We start from the raw sequence: 24,011 nt of genomic DNA on the forward strand, positions 1-24,011 counted from the left end.
GTTTCTGTCTGCTAAGCGGGGGGAAAGCCATGTGACCCTGGGCAAGTTACTCAGCCTCTCCTGACCTCAGCTTCTTCACCTGTGAACTGGGAGTTAGAACAAATGACCACAAAGTTCTGTTCAGTTTTCATCATCTGTAACTCTCTAAGACAGTGCTGTCCAGTAGGACTTCCTGCCGTGGTGAAATGTTCTCTGACTGCACTCTCTCATACAGGAGCCACTGGCCGCATGTGACTAGTGAGCATGTGAAGTATGGCTGGTTTCTTGTCTTAATTTATTTAAATTTAAGTAGCCACATATAACTAGTGGCTACCATACTAGACAGTGCAGCTCCACGATACAGAAGAAACTATATTCGATAGAGGAAAATGTAACAAGATCTCAGCGTGGCAGTTCATGGATGTCCCAGGCAAATCATGCCAACTAGGAATAATATAAATTCTCCTGAACGCACAACAACAACAGTCCTGTTTCCTTTGAGGAGGCAAGAGTCCTATGAAGCAGAACCATCCGCAGAAATGAGACAGAAGGAAAAAAGCTTTCAGAAGGGATGGGCTGTGCATCTGCATGAGCTTGCCTGGCAGAGCCTGGTTCAGTAATGAAACCACCAGAGTAGCTGGACACATTTCCCTGTCACCCTTTGAAAGCAGCAGGGAAGGGAGCAAAGTTTTCAGCAGTTTCCAGATCCACCCTGCCTCCTATCCCTTTTCCCCAAACCATGTGACAGTGTCTAGGCCAGATGCGGGCAGGGGTGGTCAGTGGGCCCTGGGTGTACTCAAATCCCGCCGACAACCTATGCAGCTGAGGTTCCAGGGAAATATACAGCCCCCAGCTGCCAGGCCCCTACAGTCACTAGTGTTTGCTCTAATAAAATATTAACCCAGTTATTAATATCTCCTCCTTCCCCATGATGAAGGAGTTTATCCGAGAACAATCCGGCACAAAGCTACCTGACCCAGAAGTCATCCAGTTCTGTGTCTCCATCTTCAAATGCTCCAGGCTCCTGCTCACCTGACGGCGTTGATCAGCAGCTCTTAGATGACTTCCACAGGGTGACCAAAGGGGGCTCCACCGAGGACGCCAGCCAGTACTACTGTGACAAGGTGAGCGAGCGCAGGCAGCCGGGTGATCCACCCACCCAGGGCTTCCTGGCCCCTTGTGGGCAGCTGAGTGGCTCTGACTAAATGAAAATATCTTATCACCAACTGCTGGAGAGAGATGTGATGTAAATGACCACTTTCAAACGTTTTCCAGAATGATAATGGTGACGGCTACTTAGTCTTGATCCGTATCACACCAGATGAAGATGGAAAATTTGGATTTAATCTTAAGGTATGTTGTGTATTTATAAAGGAAGTTTTGTGCTGGGAAGCAATCTTTCAATGAGTTTTTAATTTGCATTACAAATGTGCTGTGTTCCTGAGCTACATAAGGAAATTGGTTCAACCCTCAGAATTGAGAGTTGGGGAGTTTTTTTGTTTTTGTTTGGTTTGAGATTTTTGGGTTTTTTTTTTTTTTTTTTTAAACTCACTTTATCATCCAAACCTAGAGTACAGTGGCATGATCGCAGCTCACTGCAGCGCCGACCTCCCCAGGCTCAGGTGATCCTCCCACCTCAGCTGGGACTATAGGGATACACCACCATACCCAGCTAATTTTTTTCATATTTTTTGTAGAGATGGGGTTTCACCATGTTGTCCAAGCTGGTCTCAAACACCTGGCAATCTACTCACTTTGGCCTCCCAAAGTGCCGGGATTACAGGCGTGAACCACCGCACCCAGCCTAGAATTGAGAGGTTTTTTTTAATGTGGCCTTAACAGCTGCCGAAGGCCAAGTGCCTGCTCTGTGCCTGGCATTGGCTATCCACTAGATTCATAGCACCTTCTTAAGTTCTGATAACAAGTGGTAAGGTCAGTATTTTTAAACCCATTTTGCAAATGAATACTGAGGTTCCCAGAAATGAGGGCACACAGTTGGCAAACAGATCTACCCATTTCAGGAATGCTATTAAGAGAACCCCTCAGCATTGCTAAAGCTGATAAGAGAAAAACAATTCAAGTTCAACCTGCAGGGCCACCACTCTCCTCCAGGCACCTTTAAGCAGGATCTGCAAACTAAACCCACAGGCCAAATCCCATCTGTTTCTGTAACTAGTTTTTTTGGTAACAGCCACAGCCATTTGTTTACTGGTGGGTTAATGACTGCAGAGTTGAGCAGTTGAATCAGAGCCCTCACTCCCACAAAGCCTCTCTGGCCCTTTACAGAAAACGTTTACTCACCCCTACTCTAGGACAAAGTGAGGGCAGGTGGTCGCCTACCCCCCAGCTGCCATCGTGCACAGCCTCATCTGCCCCAGCAGCTGTGTTGAGGACCAGTGCCCACAGGCCAGATGCGCTCACAGGGTGTGCCCCCTTCCCAGGCCTCGCTCGCCTCTGCTGAAAGCCCATATATATATATATATATATATATATATATATATATATTTTTTTTTTTTTTTTAATTATTATAAGTTCTAGGCTACATGTGCACAACGTGCAGGTTTGTTCTAGCAGCACTGGAAGACATGCTGTGGAGTCCCTCTCCTGGGGGCGTCTGCGTTTTTAAGGAGGAGCTTCTCTCTGAGTGTATCTGTTAGTTCATGGACTGTGGGGATGGCAGAGGGAGGCTTCTGAACAGAGTCCTGGTCAGCCCGCTGGATCCAGAGGGGTCAGGAATTTGTTCCATATTTCTGAAATGACGTGTGATTCGAATCAGTCATAGTGAAGTTTGAAGCCTCCCTGTACCAAAGACTCACATTTATTGGTACCTCCATGTTGTTGATGCTGTGAGCTACTCGTTTTTTTGTTTGTTTGTTTGTTTAACTTAAAAAACTTTTTTTTGTTTTTATTTTAAAATGTTTACAGGGAGGAGTGGATCAAAAGATGCCTCTTGTGGTATCAAGGATAAACCCAGAGTCACCTGTAAGTAAATACATTCCATGTTATTCCTCGTGTTTGTTTGTTTCCCCCTAATTCTAACAGGTTTCTGTTTCTGAGTCCTGTTTCTTTTTTTGCCAGAGCAAAGAATGTGCTTAGATATACATCACCATGTTTTCTATAACCTTGCGGCTCAGTGTGGTCTTTGAAGCCATAGCACCCGTGTTACCTGGGACCTCATTAGAAATGCAGCATCTCTGGCCTCAGCTTAGGCCTGCTGAACCGGAATCTGCATTTTTAACAAGAGCCTTGAGTGGTTAGTGTGCATTCAATTTTGAGAAGTCCTTTTCAAGAGAAGGAAACTTAGGCAGTCTGCTGTTCTGCTCGCTCTAAGTGGGCACGTGGGCCCTGTGCCTCTTCTCACCATCTTTCCACCAGTGCCCCTTTTGTCATCTGTGTAGGCCTCCTAAGAAGAGCATTTGCTTTGTTTTTCTTTCAAATTTATTTTATTGTTTTTAGGCCAGGCATAGTGGCTCACACCTGTAATCCCAGCACTTTGGGAGGCCGAGGAGGGTGAATCACTTGAGGCCAGGAGTTTGAGACCAACCTGCCTGGCCAACAGGGTGAAACCCCGTCTCTACAAAAAATACAAAAATTATCTGGGTGTGGTGGCACACAGGTGTGATCCCAGCTACTCAGGAGGCTGAGGCAGGAGAATTCCTTGAACCCAGGAGGCAGAGGTTGCAGTGAGCTGAGATCACGCCGCTGTACTCCAGCCTGAGCGACAGAGTGAGACTCTGTCTCAAAAATAAAATAAATTTATTTTATTGTTTTTAAAATAATATCAAGTAATTTTTTCCTTTAATTTTTTTATTGTGCATACTCAAGGTGTACAACATGATGTCTTGTTATACATATAGTACTGCAGTCAAACAAATTAACATGTTCATCACTTTCCATAGTTAACCTTTTTTTTCTTTTTTAAGAGACAGGGTCTCGCTCTTGCTCTGTCACCCAGGCTGGAATGCAGTGGTATGATCACTGCAGCCTCAAACTAGGCTCAAGCGATCCTCCTGCCTCAGCCTCCCAAGTCGCTGAGACCACAGGTGTGTCCCACCTCACCTGGCTCCATAGTTACCTTTTAATCATCTGCTTTTCTAAAGCAGTAGGAGTCACTGTGCCTCCTTACAGTGAACCACGTTGGGATTTTACTCTGAGGTAGTCCTTAAGCTCTTGTCATTTAACTTTTGTTACTGTTTACAGTTTCTGTAAATTCAGAAGGCTTTCTTTCCTGTGCTGTTCAATTCATTGCTTCTCTCCATAATGGTTTTTGCCTCTGTTGTGAAGCTTACAAAAGCTTTCACCTTTGCAAGACAGATAAATACTCACCTCTAGCTGGCAAATCATTTCCTAACAGTACATCTAGGAAACAAAAGGCTGGAAATGGTATAGTTATATTATAATAAGTGAAGGTTGACTACCACGGAGAAATGGCTTCAGCAGTTTTTATATCCTTATTCTGAAATGTTTCATAACTTATATTCTGAGCAGTACTTCTTTATATCTTACAACCATCTACCATGTCCACATAGCAGTGGATGCATTATACAAATAATGACAGTACTACCCGAGGGAGAGAAGGCAAACTTGATCATGGTCCCAGGTGTCTGGGAGCAGAGCGAGTCAGCGTTCTTCCCCCAAGGACTGTGTTATGGTAACAGGAGAAACTCGCTTTTCCCCACCACCCAGGCGGACACCTGCATTCCTAAGCTGAACGAAGGGGATCAAATCGTGTTAATCAATGGCCGGGACATCTCAGAACACACGCATGACCAAGTGGTGATGTTCATCAAAGCCAGCCGGGAGTCCCACTCACGGGAGCTGGCCCTGGTGATCAGGAGGAGAGGTAATGGCCACCTGGGGGGAGGAGCCATAGGGACGCTGTCCTAGCCAAGCCGCGCCTGCTCCAGCCCTTTATCTGCTCTTGAAAATGTTGAGTTTGTAGCCAACATTTGAAAATCAAGAATCTTCAGGTAATAACCGAATGTTTGGCTTCTCACTTGAAAAATGTGAAGATCTGCCCCCAGGAGGCCTGTCCCCATGTGGCCAGTCTTCTGGGGGGAGACAGTGCCCCTGCAGCCCCTTTATACAGGACATGAGCCCCCAGCTCCCAATTCCTCCCAGGCCCAGTGCAGCCCACGTCACGCACTCTCTAAGTGGCATGACTCTGCAGACATTTGCATTTTCAGCCCCTTCTTAAAGGATCGGGTGATATTTTATTCGTGCGTGTTTGATTTTGTCGGGGAGGCAGTGAGGAGAGCAGGGTCTGACTGTCTCGGGTGATTCCTCACTCTGCCTCTGCGGGCTGGGGGACCTTGCAGGGGTTACATAACCAGTCTGTGGTTCAGCTGGCTCAGGTGTGGAGGAGGACAGCAGTGGTCCCGACTTCACAGGGTTGCTGTGAAGATTAAATGGCACTTGGGGCCGGGCACAGTGGCTCACACCTGTAATCCCAGCACTTTGGAAGGCCAAGGTGGGTGTATCACTTGAGGTCAGGAGTTCAAGACCAGCTTGACCAACATGGTAAAACCTCATCTCTACTAAAAATACAATAGCCAGGCGTGGTGCCATGTGGATATAGTCCCAGCTACTCAGGAGGCTGAGGCAGGAGAATCGCTTGAACCCAGGAAGTGGATGTTGCAGTGAGCTAAGACTGTGCCACTACACTCCAGCCTGGGTGACAGAGCGAGACTCCATCTCAATCAATCAATCAATCAATGGCACTTAGACTGGAAAGTACCCGCATTGCTGCCTGATGGGAGCAGAGGTTTGAAGGACAGCCTCTACTGAGCATCACACTGTTGTCTTTATAGTTGTTGTTATAAAATAATACGTCAAGTTCCTTGAACACCGTGCACAGCTGTAAAATACTGAAGGTAAATGAAGGTTGTGTCTGCAAAGCCCTGCGTCTCTGCCTGCCTCACACGTTTGGCTGACACTCCATAGTGCTGTGCTCCTGCCTCGGCTCTGCTCCCACTACAACTCTCAGTCCAGAGCCACCAGGACCAGCTCTGACCCCACCTCCTCCGTGAGGCCTTACCAGATCTCTCCGGATCCCCACCTGTGCAAGGTTGGGAGTTGTGGGGGGGTGGTCCTAGCTTTGCTTTCACCTGTATTGAATTTAACATGAAGGGAAAACGTGCACTAAAGAGGTAAGGCTGAAGCACAAAAGAGATGCTAGGACTACGATATTTACGTGGGAGCCTCCCACATAGAAACGGCCCTGAATTAGAGATTGAGCTCTCAGGAATGATGGTGTCACAGGGAAAGCTTGGGACCTCACCCTCATGCCTGAGGAAATGCCCATTTTAGGGAAGTAAATGAAAAAACCTGAGAAAGAAAGGGGAGTCGGGTTGGGTAGAAGAATAACCCGGTCAGAAAGAGCAAGCAGAGACAATATGCTTTTTTAAATAACATTCTTTCTCTTTTCTTTACCTTTGACAAAAGCCTCTGAGTGCTAAACACCATTATTTAAAACTAACCAGGAAGATTAGTATGTTATTTTATGTAATTAACACATATTGAATCATTCACCTAGAAGTAGTATCTTTGGTGAAAGTGATTACCATGTAGCTTAATCATTTAATAAGATGTTTTGAACCATCTGCATTCAGGTGTCATAGGTGTGATTTGTTTGAGGGAGACTGATAAACCTGAGTATTGCTACACAAGTCAGATGCACTGTCTTGTACGTTACAGCTGTCCGCTCATTTGCTGACTTCAAGTCTGAAGATGAACTGAACCAGCTTTTCCCCGAAGCCATTTTCCCCATGTGTCCGGAGGGTGGGGACACTTTGGAGGGATCCATGGCACAGCTAAAGAAGGGCCTCGAAAGCGGGACGGTGCTGATCCAGTTTGAGGTAAGACCCTCTGGAGGCTGAATCCCACTGCCGTGTCGTCTATTGGGCTGCCCCTGCCTCTGAGCAGTGGAGGAAATGAGGCAGAGACACAAGCCCTCGTTTCCTTGGTCGAGATGATTGTGTGTTTCACAAACCAAAAACAGTCAACTGAGTCTCTGAGGACTGACAGGGCGAGGCCTGTGCTTGTCGTGGATAACAGGGCACAGCAGGCAGCCCCCTTCTCAGGCTCGGAGCAGCAAGCAGGGATCAGGGTGGCCACCCTCGCTGAACTCTGTCTCACCCTCTTATTCTAGTAACATTTGGTAGTCATGGAGAAACATGCCAGAAACTGAGGAGGAGGGACTCTGAGTGTATTTAACTGCCAACACAAAAGCTCAAAACTCCCAGCAGTGGAAGGCAGTGGAGAGGTGGCTGTGGGTGAAGGAACCAGCTCTCTGACCACCCCCAGCCATGAGCTGGAATTTGGAGCAATTAGTGTTATCCCATGAGGGCATAGTGTCTCGCCCTCCCAAGTTGCCCAGAACCCTATAAACACAAGTAAGAAACCAAACTCAAACCCCCATCTTCCCCAGGGGAACCTGTGATTCATAGGATTCAGGCTGTTGACAAAGGTACACACAGACATTTTTTATAAAACAAAAGGGAACCAAAGGAAACTCAGCTTTTAAGCCAGTTTTACTGATCACTTACAGAATTAAAATAGAATGTGTTCATCTTCCAAATTTATTTTCTTATTTTTATTTTTTAAATATGTTGTTGTTGTTGTTTAAAATAGAGACAGGGTCTCACTATGTTGCCCAGGCCAGTCATGAACTCCTGGACCCAAGCCATCCTCCCGCCTCGGCCTTCCAAAACGCTGAAATTACGCTGGGTGTGAGCCACCACACCCAGCCCATCTCCCAAATTTATTTAAAAGTAGAAGAAAACAGAGTAATTCCTGTAATAAAAGAAATAACACCAAAAAGCATAAAATAGGTCAACAAAAGAAAATAGATCATCATTAGAAATAACAACAGTCTGGGTTCATAAATTCAGGAAGAGAGTCTCACATGGGACTCAAGAACAGAAATCAACAATGCATTATTTATTAGAAAACCACATAAAGGAAAAAGAAGCAAACCTCGGACATTTGTGAAATGTGTGTGACTGCAGAGTAATTCAGGAAGGCATGAGTAATAGGAATGTTGAAAATGAAGGAATGCAAAGCAGAGAGCTTTGAGTGAAAGATTGATTTTATGATGCATGTGAAAACACATTAAAGCAATGTGCATTGAACAGCAGTAGAAAGCAAAAATCCACAAGCCAAAAAGTAAAGGTGACTGACTTCCCCGCCAAAACAATCAACAGGGAATTACTTAATTAATATATTTATTTATTTAGAGACAGGGCCTCTGTCACCCAGGTTGGAGTGCAGTGGTGCCATCTTGGCTCACTTCAGCCTCTACCTCCCAAGCTCAAGTGATCCTCCCACCTCAGCCTCCTGAGTAGCTGGGACTACAGGCATGCACCACCACTCCTGGCTAATTTGTTTTTTATTATTCTTTTGTAGAGATGCAGTTTTGCCATGTTGCCCAGGCTGGTCTCAAACTCCTGGGCTGAAGCAAGCCACCTGCCTCAGCCCCCCAAAGTGCTAGGATTACAGGCATGAGCCACTGCACCCAGCCATTTAAAATTTTTAATTAATCATCTTGACATAATATAAAACAAAAATTATGTACCTTATGCAAATGAAGTCTGGATAAAAGGGTAGTAACTATAATTACTTGAGTAGAACTAATAGATATATTACTGAGTATTCTACAAAGGGAAATAGCCCTTTTTTTCAGTGGCCTACAGGAGGCTGTTCACACTTTTGGTTAAAAAGAAGAAAATGTAGGCTGGGTGCAGTGGCTCACGCCTATAATCCCAGCACTTAAGGAGGCCGAGGCGAGTGGATCACCTGAGGTCAGGAGTTCAAGACCAGCCTGGCCAACATGGTGAAACCCTGTCTCTATTAAAAATACAAAAATCAGCCGGGCGGGGTGGCGGGCACCTGTAATCCTAGCTACTTGGGAGGCTGAGGCAGGGGAATCACTTGAACCCAGGAGGCGGAGGTTGCGGTGAGACAAGATCAGCCTAGGTGACAGAGCAAGACTCCATCTCACAAAAAATAAAAATAAAAAAAAAAAGGAAATGTAGAGGTTATCTTCTCTGGCCTTGCCTTTCAAAGAAGTTCACACTTTGAGCAGTAAAACTCATTCATATTTTCACACACTCCAAAATCGAAACAAGGAAGAACTTAAGAGCCAGTCACAGTGCATATCAGTTTTTTGGTATTAGAGAGGACAGGAAAGGCAGTGAGAAGTCGTTTGTTTGTTGATTTAGCGAGTGTGTCTTGGGTATTTCCCCTGGATCAGGAACCTGATGAGGGAAGGAGAGGGGAGTTTCTGGCCCCAAGGAGTTTACAGTCTAATTTTAGTGTATTTTAGGAGGTACATCATGTGTCCCAGAAACAGCTGAAGACCAAGACAGGGTAAGATGTTATTATACAGAATGTATGTTCTGCAGCAACTGGAGGTGAGGGGACTCCAGGAGATCCCTGGAGTGAGATGTGTGGGATTAATAAAGGGGTGATTAGGATTAAGTGTGTGGGGGGAGCATATTCCAGGAAAATCTCAGCCCAAATGCAGACAAAGCTCATGGGGTATCAGGTAGCATAAAGAGACAGGCCTACCTGGGTGGACAGCGCAGTGCACATCCTGGGCAATGCCTCTAGGTGACCACCGTCCTTCAGCCCCGCCAGAACTGGTTCCAGTTTATCAGATAGTCCACAAGGAGGCGCTGTGGGCTCTCACTGAGGAAAAGCCAAAGGCTGGTGTTTTCGGTGTTCGTGAAACCTCCTTCACGCAGGTGGCTCCAATTTGAGGTGTGTTTTACATATGGGAATCCCACAGGTGATTTCCCTTGAAAAGTGTTCAACTTTTTAAAAAGTTGTCAAAGGCATTAGAGATAAATACCCACCCTGTCCCCTACCTGTGTTTCTCAGAGGGTGACCCTCCAACCACTTGTATGGAGATCACCTGGGGAGTTTATTAAATCAAGGCCCCGCCCACAGCTACTGGATTGGCAGCACCAGGATGGGACCTAGATACTGATACTTTTAACAAGATCAGCACCTGTTTTGATGCACACGCTGTTCCAGAGAAGAGGAGGTGAAGACCCAACCGGAACCACTGCTGTGCATCCGAGGGTTTGTCTTTGGAGGGTATGGTGGGATGATAGCATAAGAAACAGAGAACGTATACATTTTAGGGTTGCGTTTTAGTGTGTACACGTTTCCTTCATTTTTGTCTATACAGTTCCTCAAGTAGGATATTTAAGTAGGAAACCCTTCTTTTTAATAAAATCATTTGCAGAATTCCAAAATACAGAACAGATGAAAGCAGGTCTGCTCTGTGACCTGTGATGGAGCCAGTAGGGTCCTCAAAGCCCAGCCTCTTCAGTCTTCCTTCACTGGCCCCCAGGGAGCCCTAGGCTAAACAGACCGTCATGTGAAAACCACTGTTACAGGTGCGAGAATGGTGTCTTACAGAGCAGCCAGAGGAGAGGCATAGAAAAGGAAACCAGATAAAATGGGAAACTAGTAGGAAAGGGAAGCTTTCATGAGCACTTACTATGTGCCACAGGCTTTAAAGGATATCACCTTAGGTAATTCTTATAAGAGCCCTATATAGATGCTGTCATTATCCCAGCTGTAGGCATGAGGGAACACAGTCTTGGACAGGTTAAGTGACCTCTTCCAGGTCTCACAGTAAATGTCAAAGGCTGATTGGAACCCAGCCTGGCCAACTCAAGAGGTGGTTCTTAGCCACTCTGAAATAACCTTTGAAAACTACAAAATGCTGTTGATGTGTGAGAGTTGTTATTAGAATAATAGAACATCTGAGCTAGAAAATATCTGAGAGGCTGTCTCCCTACACGGAGCCAGACAGATTTTAAATCCTGGCTCTACCCTCACTTACTGTGTGGCCTTAGGCATGTCCCCTAACCTCTCTGTGGCCTCTGTTTGCCCATATATAAATTGGGTATCTTGTGAGTTCATTTAAGAGTTAGATGAGATAAATACTTAATGTGTTGTCTGGTATGTGGTCAAAGTGCCGTAAAAAGTAATAGCTGTTATTATTTATAAATAAAGGGAGGCTCCAAGAGTCTGTAGAACATGCCCAATGTCTGCCTAAGAAGTGGTCACAGGCCGGACATGAGGGCTCATGCCTCTAATCCCAGTACCTTGGGAGGCCAAAACAGGGGGATCACTTGAGGCCAGGAGTTTGAGACCAACCTGGGCAACATAACAAGACCTCATCTCTACTAAACATAAAAAAATTAGCCAGCCGTGGTGGCACACACCTGTGGTCCCAGCTACTCGGGAGATTGAGGTGAGAGGATCACTTGAGCCTGGGAAGTTGAGGCTGCAGTGAGCCGTGTTGGCTCCAATGCATTCCAGCCAGGATAACAGCTAAAAAAAAAAAAAAAAAAAAAAAAATGGTAACTGTGTTGTGCTGGGTTTGGAGCTCTGGGTCGTCTAGTCCTGGTGTTCCGGTTCTCTACCTCCTCCAGTGTGGTTGGCAGGTGGGCGTCCTGGCTGATGGGGGTGTACACTGGACAGGAGTAGGAAGAGGAAGGGGCTGTTCCCCAGCAGGGCCCACCGCAGGTGTCCACACCACCCACTCCATGGCACGAAAGACCTGCCCTGGGGTAGCCTTAATTCCCTTCTGCGAGAGCTGGTTTCTATCAGCGCTTGCTTTGGAGCATTTTTTTTTTTTCCATAAAGGGAATTCCCTTTATGAAAAAAAAGTCCCTCCTGTGGCTTTCAGTAAACAATCACAAGTGTGTTCCAGAAAGCATTTGGTCCCAGCTGTCATAAAATCACACTTAATAATTAGCATTTCTAGAGCACTTTGGAACCTAGCAAGTGTGGTGCACATATGTTGTCTCTGTTAACTCTCACAACAGTACTGTGAAATCGATATGGCCAGCATGATGAGGATCACCCTTTTACAGATGGAGAAAACGAAAATCAGAGAGGCTGAGGGACTTGCCCAGTGGCACACAACTAGTCAGAGATAGAGCCACAATTAGAATATATGTTAAATATCTAGGCTAGGCATAGTTGCTCATGCCTGTAATACCAACACTTTGGGAGGCTGAGGCGGGACGATTGCTCTAGCCTCGGAGGTTGAGGCTTCAGTGAGCCATGGTCATACCACCGTACTCCAGCCTGGGCTGCAACAGAGCAAGACCTTGTCTCAAAAAAGTAAATAAAATTTTAACTTATTGTCGGCAACTCGCCATTGCTGAGTGTACCCAGCCCTCACCCTATCCTCCAACATTAGCCATTCCCTTTGGTAGCCACACTGTATGACCTACATCAATGGGAGCAGTTTGGTGGTATTTTTGATTGGCCCCAAACTGCCTAAATACTCTTTGTGTAGCCAAGGTAGGGTGTTCCTCTTTCTCTTATGTAAAGGAGCAGAATTGGGGTTCACACTGACCCCAAAATTACCACTTCCAGGAAGCTCTTGTTTTTGTTTGTTCCTAAGAAAAACTTGGAGATTAATCTACATGTTCCCTGAGTTGAAGTGTCCATTTAAGCAAAGGACAGGATCTGCATTTGGTATAGACTTTCCTGGATAAAAGCTAAGTGATGATGCTAACCTGTCCTTTATTTGAGAACCAGCTTCCCAGCAACAAAGGATCCCAGCGTCCATTTTCATCCAGTGACCAGGTGACTCACAGCTTCCCTGCCTCCTTGCCCACTGTTAGTTAAGAGCTCGAAAATGAGGAACACCACAAGAGAATGCCTGCATCCCCCAGTTGATGGATTACAGCAGTGGCTACAAAAGACCACCAAAGGTCATGTCAAACTCAGATACCCGGCCCCTCCACTTCAGCATCCACCATCTTCACCAAAACCAGAAACCATCTTTGTTCTTCTGGCCCCTGTTTTTACTTTACTTACTCCTACATTGCCCATTATAGAAGATAGCCATTAATGTCAAAACAAGTGACTCACTGGCTCCTGTGATAATTATAAAAGGTGCATTTGGAAGGGCAGAGGTAGCTGAAAACTTTATAAGAGGTTTAAATTGACACCTGTAGAAATTAATGAGAGCAATTGTATCTTCAAGATTAGAGCCCTTTAGACCGAGTCTCATTCTGTGGCCCAGGCAGGAGTGCAGCAGTGTGTGATCTTGGCTCACTGCAGCCTCTGCCTCCCACGTTCAAGTGATTCAAGTGATTCTCGTGCCTTGGCTTCCTCAGTAGCTAGGATTACAGGCATGCGCCACCATGCCCAGCTAATTTTTGTATTTTAAGTAGAGATGGGGTTTCACCATGTTGGCCAAGTTAGTCTAGAACTCTTGGCCTCAAGGGATCTGCCCACCTTGGCTCCACAAAGTGCTGGGATTACAGGCATCAGCCACCATGCCCGGCCCAAAAGATTGCATTTTTAAAAACGGTTTTCCAAATAGTTTGTTGTTTTTGTTTGTTTGTTTGTTTTTTAAGGAAAGAAAACATCATCAGTATAATGTGTATCTGGGATACACGGAGCAAACTGGGGGCTTTGGAATGACCGTGTGTGCAGCCTTTACATTTCAAGTGCCAGCGACCCACCTAAAGGAAGTGCTGCCATAACTTATTGTTGTGTGTCTGTCTGAAAGGGCCCCTGCAAGAATACTTGTTAGGTTTGCCAGCAGTAGAATCTGCATCTGGGACTGTGCCTGGAAAGGGGCACTATGGAAGGTCCCAAAATTACTAGCAACGATTTCAATTCAGCAAACCTTTCTGGGAAGGTAGGTAGAGGCTCCAAGACCCCGCTAGATGGTTTCTCTTGCCCTCTGGCTGGGTCAGATACAAAGGAAAAGGGATGTCCTAGTGTGGGTGAGCTACCCCTGAGTAGTGAACTGTTAATTTGTCTACCAAGTGGTACTAAAACAACCTCTTGGGGTGGGCTCTTTGGGAAAAATGGGTTACCCTCAGCTTAGTTATAGGGCACTATGTCTAAGAAAGCTGAAATTGCTTTGAAATTCTCTTGGGCATGCTTTATTCACATGGTTGGCACTCATTTTTGAAAGCAGCAGATCCCATTATTCCTTGACTCTACAAATTTTTATTGAGCACCTACTATGTGCCAGGCACAATGCTGGCCTGGGGTTTGTGGTAGTGAACAAATGAGATTCCTGCCCCCATAAAGATAATGCCGTAGTGGCTGATACAGCAAACAGCCATTTTGAAACTTGGTTCCTTGGAGTCGACTCTGGGTTTTTGTGGAGGGCATGAAAGGCAGTCTGCTTCTGGCCTTTGCTGTCTCCTTACCCATGGTTTCCTTGATTCCCGGTCCCCCTTTTTTTTCCTGTCCTTTTCCCTTTTTCTTCCCCCTTCTTGGGTTCTCAGCCTTCAGGAATTCCCCTTTTTCTGTTCATAGAGTTGACGGAGTGCTTGCTTCCACTTGCTGGGCCTTGCCAGCATCCTCTGGTTAGAGCCAGTTGGGTGTGTGAAGCTCTCACCTGAGGGATGTGAGTAGGCTGCACACCTTTGGTTGAGTGAGGAGATTAGAGTCACCTGATGCCTTCTCTAATATTATAGTAGGTGACTTGTTCTAAGAAGAAATATTTAAGCCAAAAAACCATCCATTGCACCCCTACCACACTGGAGAGCATCTGCTCCCACCATTCAAATTTTTTGTCTTTGGAGGCCAGAGCTGGTGATATTGATACTGTAATTTCAATACAGTTGTTCCTTAGCAACCCCTCTTAGCCGAACTTTTTATAATTTACCGTTAGCTTCAGAGCTTCTTATAACTATACTCTGATAGAATGAGAACAAAGCATTTTAGGACATAAAAATTAATAATTTTTCATAAAATTCAGTGGTTTTGTCATTTTGTATCCCTGTGACCCTGCCTCTCAGCCTCCTGGTGACTCCCATTCTAGGACAGAATCTAAGGGATCTGCAGCCAGGAGCTGTTGTCTCCCTCACACTCCTTCAGCCCAGGAATAACCAAAGCAAATTGTTGTTTTTCCAATGAATTGGAAAATGAAAAAAGAGTGAAGGTTCTCTTAAAAGCCATGTCTCATACTCTGGCCAATATCACAAAGCCTTAACTCATTCCGTTCCATCCCTGACCCTTCCAGAAAGACATACCTGTGATTCCTACACTCACTTTCCACTCTGTCCCTCCCCCTTCTCAGAGCAGTGTTTCATAACCAGACTGCCAAGCAGCCCACAGGGCCTGGAGAAGAGTCGATAAATTTTAGGAACTTGAGGCCAGGCGCAGTGGCTCACGGCTGTAATCCCAGCACCTTGGGAGGCCAAGACGGGTGGCTTGCTTGAGTGCAGAAGTTCAAGACCAGCTTAGGCAACATGGTGAAAACCAGTCTGTACTAAAAATACTAAAATTAGCTGGGCATGGTGGCACACGCCTGTATCAGATTCCAGCTACACGGGAGGCTGAGGCAGGAGAATCACTTTAACCCAGGAGGTGGAGGTTGCAGTGAGCCGAGATCACACCATTGCATTCCAGCCTAGGTAACAGAGTAAGATTCTGTCTCAAAAAAAAAAAAAAAAAAATTAGGAACTTGAAAAAATATATATACATATATAGAGAGAGAGAGAGACAGACACACAGACAGACACACACAGACAGGGTCTTCCTCTGTCTCCCAGGATGGAGTGCAGTGGCACGATATTGGCTCACTGCAACCTCCACCTCGCAGGCTCAAGCAATCCTCCCACCTCAGCCTCCCAAGTAGCTGTGACTACAGGCATGTGCCACCACACTTGGCTAATTTTTATATTTTTAGTAGAGATGGGGTTTCACCATGTTACACAGCCTGGTCTCAAACTCCTGAGCTTAAGCTATCTGCCCACCTCAGCCTCCCAAAGTGCTGGGATTACAGGCATGAGCCACTGTGCCCAGCCGAAAACCAACTCTTAACACTTAGGAAACTAAATGTTTAAATTCTGTTTCTACTAAGTTGCTTCAGTCCTATTCAGTGTTAGCCTTTGCAGACATAAATATGAGTGTGTTGTCAAACTTTCCAAAGGCCAAAACAACCTTAACTTTGATTTGTCCACCTAGCTTTTTGTAAAAATTTTGTGCTTTTTAATTTTATAAATAGATTTCTTTTGTTGTATTTCTTTTTCTCACTTTAGTCATCTGAATTTAAAAATAACAATTCTCATTGCCATAATTCAGATAATTCAGAAATAACCAGAGTAAAATAGTCTCCTGACTCCTATCCCCTTCAGTTTCTTCCCTCCACTTTTTTTTTTTTTATCGAGATGGAGTCTCGCTCTGTTGCCCAGCCTGGAGTGCAGTGGCGCGATCTCGGCTCACTGCAAGCTCTGCCTCCCTGGTTCACGCCATTCTCCTGCCTCAGCCTCCCAAGTAGCTGGGACTACAGGCGCCTGCTGCCACGCCCAGCTAATTTTTTTGTATTTTTAGTAGAGACGGGGTTTCACCATGTTAGCCTGGAGGGTCTCAATCTCCTGACCTCGTAATCTGCCCGCCTCAGCCTCCCAAAGTGCTGGGATTACAGGCGTGAGCTGCCACGCCCGGCCAGTTTCTTCCTCTTTGTTATAATTTACAAACAACAATTTTTTATGTATCCTTCCATACTTGTTCCAGTGCTCATGCAGATTTATCATATACACATGTATACACACACAAGATTGTGTCTTTACACATTACATACACTGTGTGTTGCTACTATATGATCATCATTGTATAAATTATTCAATACCTTGTATTTAATAGATATCCTTCTAAATCTGTACTTTTGGTCTGTCGTATTCTTATTACTTGCACAGAATTTTCTGGTAAGACCGTACTATCATTTAAGTCAACATTTCTTCACCTTTGGGGAGTATCCAGGCTGCATCTGGTTTTCTGAGAATAAATATTTTGCTGCAGAGAAACTTCCGTGACATGTATCTTTATGTATTTCTGTTGGATAAAGCCCAGAGTATGCACATTTAAAAAATTTTAAACACTGCCTGGTCTGGTGTGGTGGCTCACGCCTGTAATCCCAGCACTTAGGGAGGCCGAGGCAGGTGGATCACTTGAGGTCAGGAGTTTGAGACCAGCCTGCCCAACATGGCGAGACCGTCTCTACTAAAAATACAAAAATTAGCCGGATGTGGTGGCACGTGCCTGTAGTCCCAACTACTCAGGAGGCTGAGGCATGAGAACCACATGAGCCTTGGAGGCAGAGGTTGCAGTGAGCTGAGATCGCACCACTGCAGCCCAGCCTGGGCAACATGTCTCAAAAAAAAAAAAAATGTAAACACTGCCATAACACTTTTTAATATATGATTTATCTTAGTAGGATTAATCTTAGTACTTTACAAATTTATCAACAGATCATTACTGCTGAGATACATTTAAAGTCTTATGGTAATTAAAGCCTTTTTCTGTAGCTGTGCTTTTCTGCTAGACCACCTCAAGTTGATTTTATTTACACTTTCATTGTTTGAAAAAAAATCTCTTTTTCCCACCAGGTTAGCTTTACTATGTTCACTTAATTGTATATTCACTTAATTGTTGATTATATTCACTTAATCAGTTAGAACTAAAATGCCGTTTAGGTAAATTTAACTTAGGTGCCTGCCTTCTGCCAGAGTCAACCCAAAACCTCTAATAAATCATTAGTTTATTCCTAAAATGAACTCACAGAGTTTATTAGAGACTGCAGTTATTTAAGAAGTTGTTCAGCTGCCTGATGGTTATGAACTGAAACTGTAAAGGTGGTGAGTAGCTGAGCTCTTGGAGTGTTTGGAAATTCTAGACATTTGGCAAATGTATAAGATACAGCACCATTATTATGACCCAAACTCTCCATGTTAATTATCTTCTGGGGAGTTCTGTGTAATTTATTTATTTAGTAAGAGAAAAAACAGACTAACAGAAGCCAGTTTACAAAACAATACAATTTGCAAAAACATAGAGGGAAAAATCCTTTTTACCCTCCCTATTCAAACTGCAAACACATCTTTATTAAGGATGTTGGCCACAATTTGGTGAATTTATCATACATCCCTGTAGGGCAACTTGGTTATATGTATCGAAACTCAAAAATCCTAGCAATTTCAGAGGCCGAGGTGTGTGGATCACCTGAGGTCAGGAGTTCAAGACCAGCCTGGCCAACATGATGAAACCCCGTCTCTACTAAAAATACAAAAATTAACCAGGTGTGGTGATGGATACCTATAATCCCAGCTACTCGGGAGACTGAGGCAGGAGAATCGCTTGAACCCCAGGGGATGGAGGTTACAGTGAGCCGAGATCGCACCACTTCACTCCAGCCTGGGTGAAAGAGTGAAGCTCCATCTCAAAAAAAAAAAAAAAGAAAAAGAAAAAAAAAAACCATTAAAAATATTATTTGGTATAGTAATTCTTTTCTTAGAAGTTTGAGTAAAAAAAAATTTCAAAACAGCCTAATGAAAAAGTAAGATAAAAGTTAATACAAATTATAGTAAACTAGATTATTGAGCCATTAAAGATCATATGTGTAAATAATATTTAATGACATGGGGAAATAGATACTATATAATAAGTAGGAGAAAGCAGCTTGAAAATTAGGGTAGTTATTTCCCAGAATACTCCATTAGATGCTGAGATTTTCCACGGCCAAATTAGCTTCAGATATGTTTAGCTGATCAGAATTTAACAAATGTATGCATTATGCATTGCAGGACTTGTCTTGTTAGAGATTCATAGAACATAAAATAAATATTTTCCAAATGTCTTGACTTTGAAACTTTTTCTAAGGAATATTTACTATCTTCTTTTAGGACACTTAGGTTGAGTAGAACATAGCATAAGAAGTGCCAGTATAGCCGGGTGCGGTGACTCATGCCTGTAATCCCAGCACTTTGGGAGGTCCAGGCGGGCAGATCGGTTGAGGTCAGGAGTTTGAGACCAGCCTGGCCAGCATGAGCAAACCCTGTCTGTACTAAAAATACAAAAATTAGCCAGGCATGGTGATGCACACCTGTAGTCCCAGCTACTCGGAAGGCTGAGGCACGAGAATCGCTTGAACCTGGGAGGTGGACGTTACAGTGAGCCAAGATCACGTCACTGCACTCCAGCCTGGGCAACAAAGAGAGACCCTGTCTCAGGAAGAGAAAAAAAAGTGCCAGTATGTTGTTCAGTCTCATTTTTTGCTTTTAAAAACATAGTATATAAATGTATTATGTGTTTACATATATGTGTTTCTGTTCATTTGTGTTCATGTAGGCACAGAAAAAATAAGCTGGAGAAAATATACAAAAAGCTCATCTCAGAGTTGTGAAATTGCTGATAATTTTTTTCTTTATATTAGTCTGAATTTCCCAAATTTTCCGCAAAAAAAAAATCACTTCCAACACTGAAAAAACTGTGTTTTTAAATTCCCATAGAGTTAATAAAAACCACTGGTGAGAAAGGATTAAAGGGAAAAAACAGTCATATAGAAAAGAAAACATAAGCCTTGGAGTCAGATCTGAGTTCTTGTTTGTGATCTCGAACAAAGCATTGAACTTGCAAAATAAGAATACAATTAATATCTCTTACAGGGCTGTTGTGAAAATCACATCAGATACCGTACAAACATGTCTAATACATGACTTTAGATATGCAAAGATTGTGTTGTTTGAGATTTTTCGTAGGGATTACATGTGTAGGGAAGTACCTCTGTAAATGAAATTTACTATATATTGGGATAAATGTTTTTCCTATGGAAATAGACTTCTGAAATGATGAATGAAATGCTCTCGTTCTTGAAGGGTGTGGTTCACTACATTGAACTGAAGGGAAATGATTCTAGATTAATTTAGATGATTTCCATTTAATTTTGAGCCAGAATTCTTCCCCCCCTCCCCCACATCTAGTTGCTTTTAGCTCTTGTCAAATAGTTGTCATAAAGACAAGGTTTCACTTACCATGCTCCATTACCTGAGACCCAGACCCTTCCTATGGCATTTTTTCAAATTAAAAAAAAAAATTATTAAAGAGTTTAGTCAGTTTCTCATGGAACTGTAGAATTTCTTACTGGGAAGATTTTCTTTTAGTATATAACACATAATCACTTTAAAATGTTAAGATTTTGGTACTGTGAATGATAAAGTATGTTTTCACACTTTCTTCATCTGATTTTTGCAATGCTTGCTTTTTTCTCTATTTCTCACATAGCAACTCTACAGAAAAAAGCCAGGTTTGGCCATCACGTTTGCAAAGCTGCCTCAAAATTTGGACAAAAACCGATATAAAGATGTGCTGCCTTGTGAGTATCCGGCATGAATGCCTCGTTCCCCCCTACACTGAGATAATGTTTCCCTTTTTAAAACAGATTGTCTGGTATTCTGGAACGATTTTCAGTGTGTCTGTAAACACCACCGTCTTTATTGCAGCCATTTCAGACTCGGAACAGTTGGGGAATAGTGTTTATGCTAATGAGGCAGAGCTGCAGATGGGGCTGGGAACTGAACTCTGGTTTACTTGGTATGATAAAAATAATGCTCGGAATAATCGGTAAATTTTTCTCTTCCCCGCAGATGACACCACCCGGGTATTATTGCAGGGAAATGAAGATTATATTAATGCAAGTTACGTGAATGTAAGTTAGGAATCTGGATGATGCTAAAGAGCACATTCACCACTGTCGCAACAATGATGAGGGCCTGTGTGGGGCTTTGCAGTTGACACAGTGCTTTCCCGTTCACCACCGCATTTCAGCACCACAACAGCCATGGGAGGGCAGGCAGAATAGTCTCATTTTACAGAGGAGAAAACTAAGGTTTGGAGAGTTAAAATCATTTGAAAAGTCACAAAGCTAACAGACAATGGGACCAAACTTGTTCTGTGTTTCTAATTCCATCGTCCACATGCTCCTGTACTGAGTGGCTTCCATTCAGGTGTTTGTTTTTGCCAGTGATGAAACTGTCTGTTTCTCTCCATGTAATGAGTGTCATCCTGCCTTAAAAAAAAATGAGAAAAATAAAACCTCCTCTGTACATATAAGCCAAAAAGAAAAAGTGGAATGTTTCACATGTTATGGGAAAAGCACTTATTTTCCCTCTAAAAACGCGTCTTGGGCAACTTACTTGGCCTCTCTAGACTTCCTTCTTTTTTTTTTTTTTTTAAATTATTATTATACTTTAAGTTTTAGGGTACATGTGCACAATGTGCAGGTTAGTTACCTATGTATACATGTGCCATGCTGGTGTGCTGCACCCATTAACTCGTCATTTAGCATTAGGTATATCTCCTAATGCTATCTGAACCTGGGGTCAGACTTTCTGTAGCCAACCAGATAGTAATATGTGATCTTTGCATTTGAAATGTAACCACTTAAAAAGATTAAAAGCCGCTCTTAGCTTGCAAGGTGGCACACAGATTTGGCCTTCAGGCGATACGTGGTCTGCCAACTCCTAAATAGACAGATGATTTCTCAGATTAAGTTCTCAAGTTATAGCAAAGTGTCAAGAAATGCCCTAATAAAAACTGGTCTCATCAGTGATTCCACCTGTTCCAAAGCATCTATGGGATTCATTGACCCTCACTTCAACATTCCCGGTGTCTTAAAAGCAGAGCATCAGAAACATTAGGGGCAGCAATACCATAAAGACCGGTCTTTTCATATAATCCCAGGACTGAGGAAGCCATTTATCCAAGCACCAGCCAAACCATGAATTAGAAGCCTTCCTTTACCTTGCTCACCTGAGAGTGAGTGAATCCCAGTGCCAGCCCAAAGCTTAGCAGGTTCTGAGTGTTCTTTCATCAAAAGGACTCAGTCCAGAGGGCAAAAAGGAAACATGGAGCAGGAATATTTCTACCTGAAACATTCATTTCAAAACATTTCAACATTTAATGTCAAGATTGACCAACTTCATGATACAAGCATTGGAAGCCATGCAGAAAGCAAAGTGCAACAGGAATTGGTGGTGTAAACCTGTACGGTTTATGCTTTAAATAAACGTAAATAGATTTTGATAGAAAACCCTGCATAGGGAAAGACTTAGGGGTAGGATTGGTACATACGGCTGAAAATGCAGATAGCCAATATTGATTATATTTAGGATAGAGCAATGAAAGTCATTTAAACTCTTCTGCCATCTCACAGATAGATTTCTGATTTTTGCCTACTGAGTACCACACACTTTTATCTTAAAGATCTAATGCTGGTGGTTGTCAGATATTTTTCAAGAAGATATTTTAGAAATAACTTGTTTGATTTTCCTTATTGGCTGTGAATTGATAAAGAGATAATTTTTCTGGTGCAATATCAATTAGCAAGTAGAAGAGTTTAAAATCCAGTTCCCTGTGCACCCTGGGGCAGCAACAGATTCTAATACTTTACCAATTTCTTACCAGATGGAAATTCCTGCTGCTAACCTTGTGAACAAGTACATCGCCACTCAGGGGCCCCTGCCGCATACCTGTGCACAGTTTTGGCAGGTTGTCTGGGATCAGAAGTTGTCACTCATTGTCATGTTGACGACTCTCACAGAACGAGGGCGGGTAAGTAGCTTGATTTCTAATTCAGATGTGTGCAGTGTCACACCCTACTCTATGTAACATGAATCTCAGCGCTGAGAAGGGTCTTCAGCGTCTCCTGGTCCAGCCCGTATGTGACCCTAAGTCTCCTCTACAGAGCAACCAATAGACACCCCTAGTGACGGGAAGCTCAGCCCTCCTCCTCCCCAGTCCCAGCTTGGATCCATTACAACAAGCCAGAAGGCACTTCCCCTAGCCTTACTTCATGTGCCCCAAAACCCCTGCAGTGACGTGGCCTTGCCCATTCAGGACAAGTGCTGGTCCTGAAAGAGCAATGTGTGTGCCAGGTTAACAGTGGCCTTTGTAAAAAGGAGAAATTACATCACTGTGCCATTTTCCATAGAATCCATCTGGGCAGCTCAGCGCTGTCCCTGTCTTGTCTGTCTGCCCTTCTCTTCCCTGTAAAGTTGACTCTGCCTTTTCAGCAGGAAGGTCATTCTTCTCCTCAGAGAAAAGGGAGCCCCACCGCCCAGCAATGGTCTCTTGTCTTAGGGCTGATAACCCTAAGGGTTGGTTGCCCTGGATAGCAGCCCCCTTCTTTCCCTCATTCTGCTTTTTCCAGCTTGGGAGAAAAGGCCCTTTCTGTGATCTAGGAGACCTCAGCTTCCTCCAGCCACTCCTATGGCTGCTGTCCGCCAGCTCCGTGCTGCTGACAGCCCCTCTTTTTTGTTGATGTCCACTCTGCACCTGAGCTCATTTGAGGTCTCCATTGTGACCTGGAGGGTTTGTTTCCCAGCCCTTTGTTTCTCACTGAAGCTATTCCAGCTGCTTTGTCAGTTTCCTGCATTAGAGATTCCCATCTCCTCTGAGGTCTAGCATTCCCTTCACTATCTCTGGCCCCGGAACTTAACCTCCCCTGTTTATCCATTGGTGGAAACCTGTTCTTCTGAAATCCAGGGTGCATGTTGCCTCCCTCTTCTGTTGCAAACTCTTGGATGACAGGATGACCTCAGCCCTTTATCCTGAAGGCCCTAACCCGTCCGCGTCACCACCCACCAGTTCTTCCAGATTAGGAGTCCATCACTCCAGGCAGCAGCTTTGCCCCTTTCTCTGAGAGATGAAACTTTCAGCATCTCCCATTTGTTTTCTCCTATACCATGCATTTAGTAGAGTGGGACTCCCAGCAGGTGTGCAGCTGGCTGGAGTCCACCCCCACTCCCCAGCCTCGCTGTGCTACTCTCAGGTCTGCAAGTGCAGAGAGAGCCTTCTTTGAAGCCTCATATCCCCAGCGGTCAGTAGGACACTTCCCCACGAGATACTTGATTTCTCCCTTTTTAAATTCCCACCCAAAATGTTTTTCTTTGTGCTCTCCCTTGAGGCTCATGGGTTTCTTCTTAGAAACATTGCAATTGAATAAGTTATTCTCCCTCACTTTCCATCAGAGATGTTTCTTTTGGAGAGAAATATCATTTTTTGCTACTACACGTGAATAATGCAGGTACTCTTCCTGGCCCACTGGTGGTCAGAGGTAGGGGCTTTGGGGTCAGAGGAGGCGTTTGAGTTCTGGCACCACCGCTTTCCACTGTTTAACCTTGCACAGGGCTCTAAGCCTCAGTTTCCTCATCACTAGAAAGGAGGTGGTAATGCCTGTCTTTTGGGAT

At 44.1% G+C, this 24,011-nt stretch overlaps 1 protein-coding gene across 4 annotated transcripts in view; it reads left to right on the forward strand.

Moving 5' to 3' along the window:
* PTPN3 (protein tyrosine phosphatase non-receptor type 3) overlaps positions 1–24,011 on the forward strand; it is a 122,776-nt gene that overhangs the window by 86,902 nt on the left and 11,863 nt on the right. For all 4 annotated transcript variants that reach the window (XM_034967947.3, XM_034967948.3, XM_008963274.4 and 1 more), the window contains 8 exons: positions 917–1,103; positions 1,255–1,332; positions 2,905–2,961; positions 4,666–4,822; positions 6,676–6,836; positions 20,047–20,137; positions 20,409–20,470; positions 22,228–22,374. In XM_034967947.3, the coding sequence (XP_034823838.2) occupies positions 917–1,103; positions 1,255–1,332; positions 2,905–2,961; positions 4,666–4,822; positions 6,676–6,836; positions 20,047–20,137; positions 20,409–20,470; positions 22,228–22,374 (940 nt within the window). The remainder of the gene's footprint in view (positions 1–916; positions 1,104–1,254; positions 1,333–2,904; positions 2,962–4,665; positions 4,823–6,675; positions 6,837–20,046; positions 20,138–20,408; positions 20,471–22,227; positions 22,375–24,011) is intronic.

The sequence above is a fragment of the Pan paniscus genome, chromosome 11 (genome assembly GCF_029289425.2).
Source record: "Pan paniscus chromosome 11, NHGRI_mPanPan1-v2.0_pri, whole genome shotgun sequence".
NCBI lineage: Eukaryota > Metazoa > Chordata > Mammalia > Primates > Hominidae > Pan > Pan paniscus.